Below are 12,965 nucleotides of genomic sequence, written 5' to 3'. Positions count from 1 at the left end.
CTCGCTTGACCGGCGCCATTTTAAGGGATCCTTACGCGTAGGTGTGCCGCTAATCGATTGGCGGAGCGTTTACCGTAGTGCACCCACCAAAGGCGCACAGCAGATTTTGGAACGCAGTCCACACACAAGGCGCACCATATTATAAGGCGCACCGTCGATTTTTAAGAAAATCTCAGTGGTTTAGGCGCTTTATAGTCGTGAAAATACGGTAGTATGGTATTGTAGTGCTGGGGAGCTCGTACTGAAAAAGGGTGACTGGACAAAGGAGCTACCTTTTGCTCGGTGGAACAAGCAAGCCACTATTTGAGACAGATCTGATCAATCTAATACTGAATGATCAAGCCAGGAAGCAGTGGTGGTGCGAAGCCACAGATCATTTTAAATACCAGGTTTATGTAGTGGAATTTAATGACACTTTAGAGGTAATGCTGGCCCAGGATGCTACAGTGGTGATGGTGGAGGGGTTACTTATCCATATTCTTCACAATGTGTTTCTAAACAAACTGAATAGGTTTTAATGTTGTCTTACAGCTTTGAGACCAGCTGGTGAGACAGTATGTGGGGTGGACTGTTATCACTGCATGTCTCAATTATTTTCCCCATTTTGACACTTTGCTATGATTAAATAAATAAATAATAAATTTATTTGACTCTCGTGACCTTGAAAATGCAGCGATTGCACGTCCCCTAGCGTTAGCATTGCAAACTCCGAGAGCTCGTTGGTTGACTGTGGAAGGCGGAGGAGCAGCGTGTGCCTGACAGTCCGTGCTGAGGGCACCGAGTTCCCAGCACCCTGGATACAGGAAGGAAACTGCAAAGGGTTTTGACTTGATCCGAAAGGCAGTTTTACGCACATGCCCGGGAAAAGTGGAGTATTTGGTTGGTTGGAAGCAGTAGTCTGCGTAAAGTTTTACTGATTAACTATCAGTGCTTATCGGCGCCGACAGTGAACTAACAACAGTTTCTCTTCAAGCCTTCAGGTATGTCTGTGACGTATTTTTAGACATGTGCCACATACTTCAGAGTAACTTTAGAACTCAATCTTTCTTCAACGCTCTTGCTGTTTCTGCAATGTTACGAGAAAATTGACTTTTGGAACTACGAAGTTTTATCTTATTAATTCGCATTTAGAGCTTTTTAGTAAAGGTTTTTATTTGCCACGTGATTGGCGCGTTTATTGCGTCATTGGGACTTGCCGCCATCTGTTCATGATCATGAACTTTTTAATATGAGCATTAATTTTGCATTTTTTGTAATATTATATATAAGTATATAAGTATTTTAAGTCGTATCTGAGTTGGGTTTTTTGAGTAAATGATTCCAGGCGTATTATGTCTTAAAGTGTTTAATCTGTACACAAAAAACACGCTGATTCGCCTCGAGGAGGGTTAGCCTTGATAGCCTTTTATTACTCCCGCCTTATGCTTTATATTGTCGTGCTGGCAATACCTCAAGCTTAATATTATAGAGTTTGGAACAAATACCTTTAAAACATATTGGATCCTTTGTTAATCTGTTCAGAATGGCATCCCAGATCCTGTTATCTGACAAATCAGTGCATTTTGGTCCCTAATTCAGAGATGGTTCTTCAAACATTTGAATCCGTCCCCGTCATGCACTCATAGTGTTTCAGTTTTAGTAAAGCCCAGCTCAGTTGCAAAGTACTACTGAACTCTTCAGCAATTAAGTTAAACATCTGGCAACAAATGCCTTAAACAGGGGCCACAAAGTGATGTTCTGTAAAAATCCCTTTTAGTAAGTTCTGTTCTCCCTCGGGGGAGTTCTCCGTTACTGCCGCTTGGAGCGTTGGGGAATTTCTCAAACATCTTGTGCAGTCGTGAGCTACAGAAAGTGAAGAAATGACGACACCTTGACCATTTTGGAAACAGAATTTTCAGGCCTGTCTGAGTCAATTTTGCAAAAAATGTTTAACTCCAAGCTAGCCTTAGCTTTGTTAAGCCCCTTTTACAGTGCACAAAAATAGTGCGTTGCCCCAGCAGTGATGTATCTTCTCTGGGTCAGGCTGAACAGACCGTCTCCAACAGCTCAGGCCCATGTGGAAATGATATTTAGGCTTTCCCTCACCCAGATCTTTAGGGCAGATCACCATCATGGCAGAAAGCTCTCCAGTCCTAACCCTAACCCTCTAACCCTAACCCCCTGACCCCCTAACCCCTAATCCTAACCCCTAACCCTAACCCTCTAACCCTAACCCTCTAATCCTAACCCTAACCCCAACCCTAACCCCTAACCCCTAACCCTAAGGCGGCTACGCTCCCGATATCACACCGCACCTGCAGAAGCACCCTGCCACACTAATCTGCCCCTTCCAGTCAGGTTGGGGCTTAATTTTGCAGCAGCCACATTTTTTACCTTAAATGTGGTTAAACTGGTTCAGTTAGATGTTTTCACAAGTGTTTTTGTGGCAGTTAATTAATTAAATGTGTTTTACATTCACATGCAGCTATGAAGTACATCCTGGTTACTGGTGGAGTCATATCTGGGATTGGGAAGGGAATAATTGCCAGCAGCGTGGGAACCATCCTTAAATCCTGCGGCCTTCATGTCACAGCTATAAAAATCGATCCCTACATAAATATTGATGCCGGCACCTTTTCACCCTACGAGCACGGTGAGTTAATGAGTTCCAGGAGCCTTTCATGGATCTTCTGCCGTCAAATTCGATAGCAACATGAGCGTGCCACATGGAGGAGTGACACCTTGTCAGATGAGTGGCCCTGAGAAAAGGTTGAACTTTGATTCACCTGTGTCGTCCTTGTCATGCTTTCAGGGGAAGTCTTTGTTCTTGATGATGGCGGGGAAGTGGATTTGGACCTGGGGAACTATGAGCGCTTCTTGGACATCCGTCTTACCAGAGACAACAACCTCACCACTGGAAAGATCTACCAGTCAGTCATCAGCAAGGAGAGGAAGGGAGACTACCTGGGCAAAACGGTGCAGGGTGAGCCAAGAGGCCGGGTCACATGTTCATGGGAGGGGCTTTGAGATTCGCCATGCTTGTGATTTCCTTCCCAAATCATTTTTGATGATTTGTTATCACTTGAAAAATCTGTGGTCAGTGGTGCCCCACATTACGGATGCCATCCAGGAGTGGGTGATGAAGCAGGCCAGGGTGTCGGTGGACGACGACGGCATAGAACCCGAAGTTTGCATCATTGAGGTAAAATGGAGCTGTTGGCGTCAGAAGTAGAACCAACACCGCAGGTTGTTCCTTTTAAAATGCTTCCAGTTGTTGTGGGCCAGTTTTGGCTCCGGAAGGTCATCAAAAGGTGGTGGTGTCCTGGATGTTTGGGAGGAATGAGCAGCAGACTATTGATCTGCATTTGAACGTCAGCTGTACAGCACTTTCATGAGAGGCTTTGCCCGTCGTCAGCACTCCTTCTCTAGACGTAGGGTCTCGATCACAAAGATCTAGGTCACAGAGCAAACAAAGACATCACTTTTTTCCTACAGTTGCTTTTCTATCCAGTTGTTCTTGTGATCTGAATAAAACCAATTTTTCTGCAAGCCTAGAGGCGCCGCTAACGTTAGCTCAGCTGCTGAGACATGATGCTAGCGGTTCCTGCTCTCTAACGCGGCGCTGTGTGCCACCAGCTGGGCGGAACGGTCGGAGACATTGAGAGTATGCCCTTTATTGAGGCCTTCAGGCAGTTCCAGTTCAAGGTGAAGAGGGAGAACTTCTGCAACATCCATGTCAGCTTGATCCCACAGGTATGGCCCAGTGATGTTGACACCACTCTGTCATCACTTCTTCTTCTGTTCTGATTTGCATTTGTGTCCTCAGCCACAAACTACTGGGGAGCAGAAAACCAAACCAACCCAGAGCAGCGTTCGAGAGCTGAGAGGTCTCGGCTTGTCTCCAGACCTGGTGAGTCACATGGGCTCCCCCCCCCCCCCCCAGGGTGGCGTGTCCTCCTAGCTGGAACCCCACTGTGAAGCCTTTTGTCCAGCACAGTTGTTGGTGTCATAAAAGCAGCTCTCCCCTTAATTTGCTTCGCCACAGTAACTCCTTTGGGGATTAAAAGATTCTGAGGATATTTGATAGTATCATTTGTAGGATAACTTGCTAGCCCCCCTCCCTGGCTAACCTCATTGTACGGATTGTAACCAGATTATGTGTCGCTGTTCGACGCCCCTGGAAACGGCAGTAAAGGAGAAGATCTCTATGTTTTGCCATGTGGAGCCTTCACAGGTGAAGTATCTCATTGCACTGTAACATAGAATATTCCAGCACATCTTTCTTTGAGCAACTCAAGGAATCTGTTTTGCGTTTGTTTGTAGGTGATCTGTGTCCAGGACGTCTCCTCCATTTACAAAGTACCGCTCTTGTTAGAAGAGCAGGGGGTTGTCAACTACTTCTGCCAGCGTCTGAACATGTCGGTGGAGACGAGTCCCAGGAAAATGCTCTCAAAGTGGAAAGAGATGGCTGACAGGTAGGAAAATGTTCCAGGGTTAGCAGTTAGCTAGCAGGGTTAGGGTTAGCAGCTAGCAGGGTTAGCAGTTAGCAGCTAACCCTAACCCTGCAGCCAAATCCCACATTCTGAAAAGTTCCTCTTTAAGCACAAGACAACATTTTGTCATATTTCAGGTCTGATCGTCTTTTGGAACATGTGACCATCGCCCTCGTTGGAAAATACACCAAACTGGCTGACTCCTACACGTCTGTCATCAAGGCGCTGGAGCACTCGGCTCTGGCCATTAACCATAAATTGGAGGTCAAGGTAAGGATCATTTTTCCAAATAATGTGAAGGTCATGTTGTGGTGTTTATTTATTTATTTATTTATTTATTTTGCCTGTTTTCTTCCAGTATGTAGACTCTGAAGATTTGGAGGGCACCACTCTCGAAGAGGAGCCAGTAAAATACCACGAGGCCTGGCAAAAGCTGTGCAGCTCTCAGTGAGTGGGGTTAGGGTGAGGGTGGGGGTGAGGGTGAGGGTGACGGTGGGGGTGAGGGTGACGGTGGGGGACGGGATGGATGGGTGGAAGGGTGCACGAGGCGAGGAGGGCCCCCCTACATGAGCCGGGTCCTGCTCCAGGTTTCTGCCTGTTAAAGGGGAGGTGTTCCTGCCACTGTTCCTGGTTGGGGGTCAGGTCCTGGGGTTCTGGAGAGGGTCTAGAGACAGTTCTGATTGCAACAGATGCTGATAAATAAAGATTGATGGATTTATCTTATAATGTCTCAAAAAGAGAAGACTAAAGCAGTTTAGTAGCCACTGGGGTCACAGCTGGATCAGCTGCAGCAAATCAGAAGATCCACAGAGATTTTGAGTGTATATGACCAGCTTTCTAAAGTAAAAGGCACGGTGGCTTTGCTCTCCTCAGGTTCTCCTCAGGTTCTTCCCAGGTTCTCCCCATGCTCTCTCCAGGTTCTCCTCAGGTTCACCTCAGGTTCTCCCCAGGTTCTCCCCATGCTCTCTCCAGGTTCTCCTCAGGTTCACCTCAGGTTCTCCCCAGGTTCTCCCCATGCTCTCTCCAGGTTCTCCTCAGGTTCTCCCCAGGTTCTCCCCATGCCTGCGTGGGTTCATGCACTCTCCTAAGCCTTTAAAAGGAAAAGTGCTGTGAGCTTCATGGATGATTGGAATTTTTAAGATGTCTCCCTTTTGCTTTTTCCACAGAGGAGTGTTGGTACCAGGAGGGTTCGGCGTTAGAGGGACGGAGGGAAAGATGCTCGCCATCAACTGGGCCAGGAAACAGAATAAGCCGTATCTGGGTAAGAGAGAAACGATCTTCAGTCCCAGATGTTTCTGTGGAATCCAACCAATCAAATGTTGACATGAAAGAGCTCTGAGAGGGCAGAAGATGAAGTGGTGAAGTGGGTTCAGGAAACCAGAACCTTTTGATGAAACGAGAGCTTTTTCACCTGAAGTTGCAAGACCACTTAAAGAGTTTTCCAGTTCCAGACGTCCATGACACCATGTTCAGGGTTAAAGCAACGTTCTGAAGCAACGTAGAGCTCAAATAAAGACGGGAATGAGAAGGTCAGGAGGTCGTTGCTCACTTTATTACATTTGTTCTGTAATTTGGAGCCAAAGCTGCAGAAGCACCAGATGAGCCGAGGCTGGAAGCTCTGGTAGATCCGGGTTAGGGTTCCGGACACCACGTCTGTTGTCCCAGTTTGCTCTGAAATGGGGCTCATGTGGGAATCCTGTCCATCTTGTCTTCTCCAGGAGTGTGTTTGGGAATGCAGCTGGCAGTGTGCGAGTTCGCCCGGAATGTTCTCGGGTGGGAAGGTGGGTGACTCCGCCGGCGTTTGGGCTTTGGTTCCTGCTGCGTCTGATTCCAGCCATGAAGGAACATCAGAGCCTCCGCTGACCTTTTTCTCTGCTGTCGTTCGCAGACGCCAACTCCACCGAATTCGACCCTCAGTCCGAGCACCCTGTGGTGAGTTCCCCTGTCCTGCTCCGCCGGGTCACTGAGCTGGAATAACCGGAAGGTTGTTGGTTTGCAGGTGATTGAGATGCCGGAGCACAACCCCGGGCAGATGGGCGGAACCATGCGTCTGGGCAAAAGGCGGACTCTCTTCAAGTCCGACACCAGCGTGATGAGTACGTGAGCTCTGGCGCGGACGGTCGCTGCGCTCGTGCACTAACAAGCGTCTTTTACAGGGAAACTTTATGCGAGTGTGGATTTCATCGAGGAAAGACACAGACACAGATTTGAGGTTGGGAATTCTTCTTCACTTTTGCTCCACTCTTCCGGCAGCAGTGGAAGTGAGGACTTGAGAACTCCGTCTTGTCTTCACAGGTCAACCCTGCTCTGAAGGAGCACTTCGTGAAGCACGGCCTTCAGTTTGTGGGTCAGGATGTGCAGGGAGAACGGATGGAGATCATTGAGTTGGAAGGTGGGTCGGCGCTTCCGTGGCGTCCCAGGAAGGCGCCGCCTGGCCTCACGCTCTCCGTCATCCTTCCAGATCACTGTTACTTCGTTGGCGTGCAGTACCACCCCGAGTTCACCTCCAGGCCCATCAAACCTTCTCCGCCATACTTTGGCCTCCTGCTGGCGGCTGCAGGGAAGCTGCAGAGTTACCTGTCCAAAGGCTGCCAGCTGTCCCCTCGGTGAGCCGCCGGCTGCTCGCCACGTCCTGGCAATCGCAGGAAAAAGCTTCTTTTGGAGCGCTGCCGAGCAGCTGTGGTTTGAGCGTCTCTTCCTCTGTTACAGGGACACGTACTGCTACAGCAGCGGCGGCAGCTCCCCCGAACCCGAGATCAGTGAACTGAAGTTTCCTGCTTCCCTCTGAAAACAGCTGTTGCCCTGCTTGTACCCCTTGTTCAGGTAAAAAGGTCTAATTAAAGGTTCAGTAATTAAAGGTTGGGTAATTAAAGGTGCAGTCTGCCCCAGCTGACACCAGAAACTCCCATTTTAGTGCTCAGCAAGCCTGTTCTCTTATCTTCGTAAAGGGATTTCTTACTCATTATCACGGCAATTAAAAACAAGACAAACTTCTACTGAACAGTTTCACATGAGCCAGATTGGAGGATGTTTTATTACAGAAATCATATCAAAAGCTAGAATGTGCACGTGGATATTGCTTTGAATTCGGCACTATGAGCCGCTACTCCCCCCCCCCCCCCCCCCCGCTGTGACAGCTGCGGCTCCCAGAACCGTGTCCCATATTTATGGATTCTTTTGGCTTCCTCAATCGCCCCACTGGGATAAATAAAGTTTTCTGAATTTGAATGGATATTTACGAACGAGCGGCCACCAGAGGGCGCAAGAGTAAGACAGGTTTAAGAGGTGTGTGTGTGTGTGTGTGTGTGTGTGTGTGTGTGTGTGTGTGTGTGTGTGTGTGAGAGAGTGAGTGAGAGAGAGAGAGAGTCATGCGTAACACCCGCAGAAATGCTGACGATGCAGCTTTTAAGTTAAAGGATAACCACCCACCCCTGTTGGCTCGTTAGTTTTGGAGCCTCAGGTCTTTTTACTGCCGTGTTTCCCTAATGAGCCTAATGAAACCTTTAGAAGAACCTTTCTGTGGACCACAAAGCTCTCGTGTCCCAAAGTGGCCTCTATAGGGCAGAAATTACGCTGATTGCATGATGAAAAGTGCTTTAGTGAGTATTTTATTTACGTTCGAGTTACCATTCCACTGAAACTCTTCTGGAATTCTTTGTTTTGTTTGAATAAATGTTGCCATTTGGAAGCAGGTAAATGTAGATATTTCACATCCTGAAACCAGGCGGTAAACATAAGAATCAAGCTTTTAGTTTTATTGGAGCCGTGTTGGAATCGTTGTTTCCACTGCTTTGTTTTCTACGTTTCTATTGTTCAAATGCATCTATGCAAAGTGGGTTTATTCTGAATAAACGTCTTCACTCCTGGTGTCAGTCTCTTCTGTTCCACTCCAAAGACGAGTTTTCCTTCCTTCTGCCGCCAGCGAGCAGATTTGTTCACTATTCAAAACAAGCGAAAGCTTTAGCGGCTCCGCACGTCTGTCAAAATGCTGCTGGAGCTTTTGTGTTTAAAGAATCAAGACACGTTTAATGAGGAGGAACATTCCCAGAGTCACTCTACGTCCCGGTCCAAATGCACGTTTCAGCACCACGTGTTCCGGACGTCGCCACCTCCGCAGTCCCAGAGAACGCTGTGAGTCCTACTTCCTTGAGTGCGCCGCCACCTCCGGCGCTCCCTCGCTCTCCTGGAGCGTCTCCGCCTTCTGTCAAGTATCAACAGTTTTTTCCTGTCCGGGCGCCTCCCAGCAGCTGCTGCCGACCAGGAAGTTGCAGGAAAACTGCACTGACACTCGCATGTATTTTGTGAGACTGACCACCAAACTCGTGGAATGAGTCTGCCAGCTCCTCTCCTCGCTCCTCTCCTCGCTCCTCTCCTCGCTCCTCTCCTCGCTCCTCTCCGCTCCTCTCCACGCTCCTCTCTCGCTCTCCTCTCCTCGCTCCTCTCCACGCTCCGCCTCGCTCCTCTCCTCGCTCCTCTCCACGCTCCTCGCCTCGCTCCTCTCCTCGCTCCTCTCCACGCTCCTCTCCACGCTCCTCTCCACGCTCCTCGCCTCGCTCCTCGCCTCGCTCCTCTCCTCTCCTCGCTCCTCGCCTCGCTCCTCTCCTCGCTCCTCGCCTCGCTCCTCTCCTCGCTCCTCGCCTCGCTCCTCTCCTCGCTCCTCGCCTCGCTCCTCTCCTCGCTCCTCTCCACGCTCCTCTCCTCGCTCCTCTCCACGCTCCTCTCCTCGCTCCTCTCCACGCTCCTCGCCGGGAGTAGTCCAAGATGGCTTTGAATAGCGAAGGAGCTTCAGACCGTGACGCGTGTGAGGGGCGGCTGCTGTGCTTGTCTACGTTTGTTCTTGGAGTTGTTGTGAAGGACTCATCTCTTCATCTCTGTCACCTTCTCAGCAGCACATCTGCAGACTCTGTGGCGGTACCAGTTCAGGATCATCATGCTGGGAGACTCTACGGTCGGCAAATCCTCCTTGGTGAAGCGTTACGCTGAAGGCTTGTTCCAGGACTCCATCAACCAGACAGTGGGTGTAGACTTCTACGTCCACTTTCTGGAGGTGGAGCAGGGAGTCCATGTGAAGCTTCAGTTCTGGGACACGGCCGGCCAGGAGAGGTTTAGGTGAGGAAGTCTTGGGAACATCATTCACGCTGGCTTGGTGCTGAGATCTTTGCATGAGACCGTTAAACAAAGCAGCATCTTCAGCTGGACGGAGGACATGCAAATCTTTTGTGTTGCGTGTTCGTGCCCTTCAGCTGTGACCATCCTGGTCCCAGGATCAGCGCAGGAGGCATTGAGCTTTGAACATGGATCCTTTCTTCTATAGTGAGAGAAGGTTCCATCTCTAAAATTCATCATTTCTATTCTCCGGTTAAATGAACCTGCAACAGCACGTCCTCGTGTCTCCTCGTGTTCTCCTCGCGTTCTCCATGTGTTCTCCTCATGCTCTCCTCGTGTTCTCCTCGCGTTCTCCTTGTGTTCTCCTCGTGTCTCCTCATGTTCTCCTCGTGCTCTCCTCATGTTCTCCTCTCCTCGCGTTCTCCTCATGTTCTCCTCGTGCTCTCCTCATGTTCTCCTCTCCTCGCGTTCTCCTCATGTTCTCCTCGTGCTCTCCTCGCGTTCTCCTCGTGCTCTTCTCGCGTTCTCCTCGTGTTCTCCTCTCCTCGCGTTCTCCTCATGTTCTCCTCGTGCTCTCCTCGCGTTCTCCTCATGTTCTCCTCGTGTCTCCTCGTGTTCTCCTCTCCTCGTGTCTCCTCATGTTCTCGTGTCTCCTCATGTTCTCCTCGCGTTCTCCTCGTGTTCTCCTCTCCTCGCGTTCTCCTCATGTTCTCCTCGTGCTCTCCTCGTGTTCTCCTCGCGTTCTCCTCGTGCTCTCCTCGTTTCTCCTCATGTTCTCCTCGTGTCTCCTCGTGTTCTCCTCGTGTTCTCCTCGTGTCTCCTCGTGTTCTCCTCGTGTCTCCTCGTTCTCCTCGTGTCTCCTCATGTTCTCCTCGTGTCTCCTCGCGTTCTCCTCGTGTTCTCCTCTCCTCGCGTTCTCCTCGTGTCTCCTCGCGTTCTCATGTTCTCCTCGTGTCTCCTCGTGTTCTCCTCTCCTCGCGTTCTCCTCGTGTCTCCTCGCGTTCTCCTCGTGTCTCCTCGCGTTCTCCTCGTGTCTCCTCGTGTTCTCCTCTCCTTACGTTCTCATGTTCTCCTCTTGCTCTCCTCGTGTTCTCCTCTCCTCGCGTTCTCCTCGTGTCTCATGTTCTCCTCGTGTCTCCTCTCCTCGCGTTCTCCTCATGTTCTCCTCGTGTCTCCTCGCGTTCTCCTCGTGTCTCCTCGCGTTCTCCTCGTGTCTCCTCGCGTTCTCCTCGTGTCTCCTCGCGTTCTCCTCATGTTCTCCTCGTGTCTCCTCGTGTCTCCTCATGTTCTCCTCGTGTCTCCTCGCGTTCTCCTCGTGTTCTCCTCTCCTCGCGTTCTCCTCATGTTCTCCTCGTGTCTCCTCATGTTCTCCTCGTGTCTCCTCGCGTTCTCCTCGTGTTCTCCTCTCCTCGCGTTCTCCTCATGTTCTCCTCGTGTCTCCTCATGTTCTCCTCATGTTCTCCTCGTGTCTCCTCGTGTTCTCCTCTCCTCGCGTTCTCCTCATGTTCTCCTCATGTTCTCCTCGTGTCTCCTCGCGTTCTCCTCGTGTCTCCTCGCGTTCTCCTCGTGTCTCCTCGCGTTCTCCTCGTGTTCTCCTCGTGTCTCCTCATGTTCTCCTCATGTTCTCCTCCTCGTTCTCCTCGTGTCTCCTCCTCGTTCTCCTCGTGTCTCCTCGCGTTCTCCTCGTGTCTCCTCGCGTTCTCCTCATGTTCTCCTCATGTTCTCCTCGTGCTCTCCTCGTGTTCTCCTCGCGTTCTCCTCGTGTCTCCTCGCGTTCTCCTCATGTTCTCCTCGTGTCCCCTCGCGTTCTCCTCATGTTCTCCTCGTGTCTCCTCGTGTCTCCTCATGTTCTCCTCGTGTCTCCTCATGTTCTCCTCGTGTCTCCTCGCGTTCTCCTCGTGTTCTCCTCTCCTCGCGTTCTCCTCATGTTCTCCTCGTGTCTCCTCATGTTCTCCTCGTGTTCTCCTCTCCTCGCGTTCTCCTCATGTTCTCCTCGTGTCTCCTCGTGTTCTCCTCTCCTCGCGTTCTCCTCATGTTCTCCTCGTGTCTCCTCGCGTTCTCCTCGTGTTCTCCTCTCCTTACGTTCTCCTCGTGTCTCCTCGCGTTCTCCTCGTGTTCTCCTCGTGCTCTCCTCGTGTTCTCCTCGCGTTCTCCTCGCGTTCTCCTCCCCAGCTGCAGGCAGGTGGTCCCACGAGCATCAGCTCAGAGCTCAGACGAGGGAGGTTTTTCCTTTTTTGGAGACATAATTATGTAGAGAAAGAACGATTTCTTTTACACAGATGGTCGGACGCTGGGGCCATTTATGCTGCTTTTTTCATACATTTGAGAAGTCCAACTCTTCCATCTCTTCCTAAAGATGATTATCGCCATCTTTCGCTTATCTAAAAAAACACAACGCACCTCAAACGGTGCAGAAAATCAGCTGATTATTTGTATGACGAGAAGAGAAAGAATTGGGTCTGAACGCTGCTCCTCACACGAGTGTTGAAACCCCTGTTGTCCTCAGGTCAGTGACCCGTTCCTACTATCGCAACTCTGCCGGCGGCCTGCTGATGTTTGACATGACCAACCGGGTCTCCTTTGAACACATCAAAGAGTGGCACCGTGAGGTGTGTGATCACGTGCACCCTTACAAGGTTCTGTTCATCCTGGTGGGCAACAAGAGCGACAAAGCTGAAGGACGGCTGGTCGGCCGGGAGGAGGCTGAGGCGCTGGCCCGGGAGCTGGGGATGCCCTACGTGGAGGTGTCCGCCAGGACCGGGCAGAATGTCAGCAATGCCTTTGAGCTCCTCGCCAGATGCATCTATGAGGGTCTGCGGAGCGGAGAGGTGGAGCTGCAGGAAGGCTGGGACGGAGTCAAGAGCCTGGCACCACGGGGGCCGAAGGCCGAGAGCCTGGGCCCGGTCCGCTCCGCTCCAAAGAGCAAGTGCTGCAGTTAAAACCAGGAAGGACATCAAAGCAGCCCTGGAGGCCGGTTGGGACCAGTAACCATCATGCAGAAGGACTGAAGTGCAGACATTCCGTTTTCATAAAAATAAACAAATATCCGGTCACTGCGCAGAGTTGGTGGTGAGATGTTGTCAGACATTATTTTTACACTAAGGACAAACTCCCCATTTCACGAGGAGTTTGTCCTCCGTGTTCTAATGATAATATATTCTATTATCATTACACATATAAAGTGCCCAAATGTAAGTTCCCAATTCATGGAACCTCAGGGCCGCAGAGACTGTTGAGGTTTTTAAAAAGAGGCTCAAGACACACCTTTTTAATCAGGCCTTTAATTGATTTTCTGATTATTTTCAATTTATTTTATGTCTTATCCTTATTTTACTTGACACTTTTACTGTTTTACTCCCTCAGTTCTTATTCTCAGTTTTTAGTCTT

At 50.1% G+C, this 12,965-nt stretch overlaps 2 protein-coding genes across 5 annotated transcripts; both read left to right on the top strand.

Moving 5' to 3' along the window:
* Positions 1 to 772: 772 nt before the first annotated feature.
* LOC115250550 (CTP synthase 1-like) lies at positions 773 to 9,490 on the top strand. Of its 3 annotated transcripts, none has more exons than XM_029839470.1 (18): positions 773 to 980; positions 2,465 to 2,632; positions 2,792 to 2,962; positions 3,081 to 3,181; positions 3,616 to 3,732; positions 3,806 to 3,889; positions 4,133 to 4,213; positions 4,303 to 4,454; positions 4,610 to 4,742; positions 4,831 to 4,919; positions 5,639 to 5,733; positions 6,191 to 6,253; positions 6,361 to 6,404; positions 6,472 to 6,568; positions 6,629 to 6,684; positions 6,768 to 6,864; positions 6,934 to 7,078; positions 7,182 to 8,228. In XM_029839470.1, exons 2-18 carry the CDS (start codon positions 2,467 to 2,469, stop codon positions 7,258 to 7,260), a joined length of 1,770 nt encoding a protein of 589 aa, XP_029695330.1. In that variant the 5' UTR covers positions 773 to 980; positions 2,465 to 2,466; the 3' UTR covers positions 7,261 to 8,228. The 3 variants fall into 3 exon arrangements, with proteins under 3 accessions (XP_029695330.1, XP_029695331.1, XP_029695332.1); XM_029839471.1 differs by lacking the exon at positions 773 to 980 and adding an exon at positions 9,359 to 9,490 and having other exon boundaries at positions 2,467 to 2,632; positions 7,182 to 7,295; XM_029839472.1 differs by lacking the exon at positions 773 to 980 and adding an exon at positions 9,362 to 9,471 and having other exon boundaries at positions 2,467 to 2,632; positions 7,182 to 7,295.
* LOC101069244 (ras-related protein Rab-39B-like) lies at positions 9,219 to 12,911 on the top strand. Of its 2 annotated transcripts, none has more exons than XM_029839490.1 (3): positions 9,219 to 9,273; positions 9,362 to 9,581; positions 12,085 to 12,911. In XM_029839490.1, exons 1-3 carry the CDS (start codon positions 9,234 to 9,236, stop codon positions 12,515 to 12,517), a joined length of 693 nt encoding a protein of 230 aa, XP_029695350.1. In that variant the 5' UTR covers positions 9,219 to 9,233; the 3' UTR covers positions 12,518 to 12,911. The 2 variants fall into 2 exon arrangements, with proteins under 2 accessions (XP_029695350.1, XP_029695349.1); XM_029839489.1 differs by having other exon boundaries at positions 9,359 to 9,581.
* The last annotated feature ends 54 nt before the right edge of the window (positions 12,912 to 12,965 follow it).

Source organism: Takifugu rubripes, chromosome 7 (assembly GCF_901000725.2).
Source record: "Takifugu rubripes chromosome 7, fTakRub1.2, whole genome shotgun sequence".
Classification (NCBI taxonomy): domain Eukaryota; kingdom Metazoa; phylum Chordata; class Actinopteri; order Tetraodontiformes; family Tetraodontidae; genus Takifugu; species Takifugu rubripes.
Note: the sequence above shows the minus strand (reverse complement) of the source record. Positions and strands in the feature narration are given on the sequence as shown.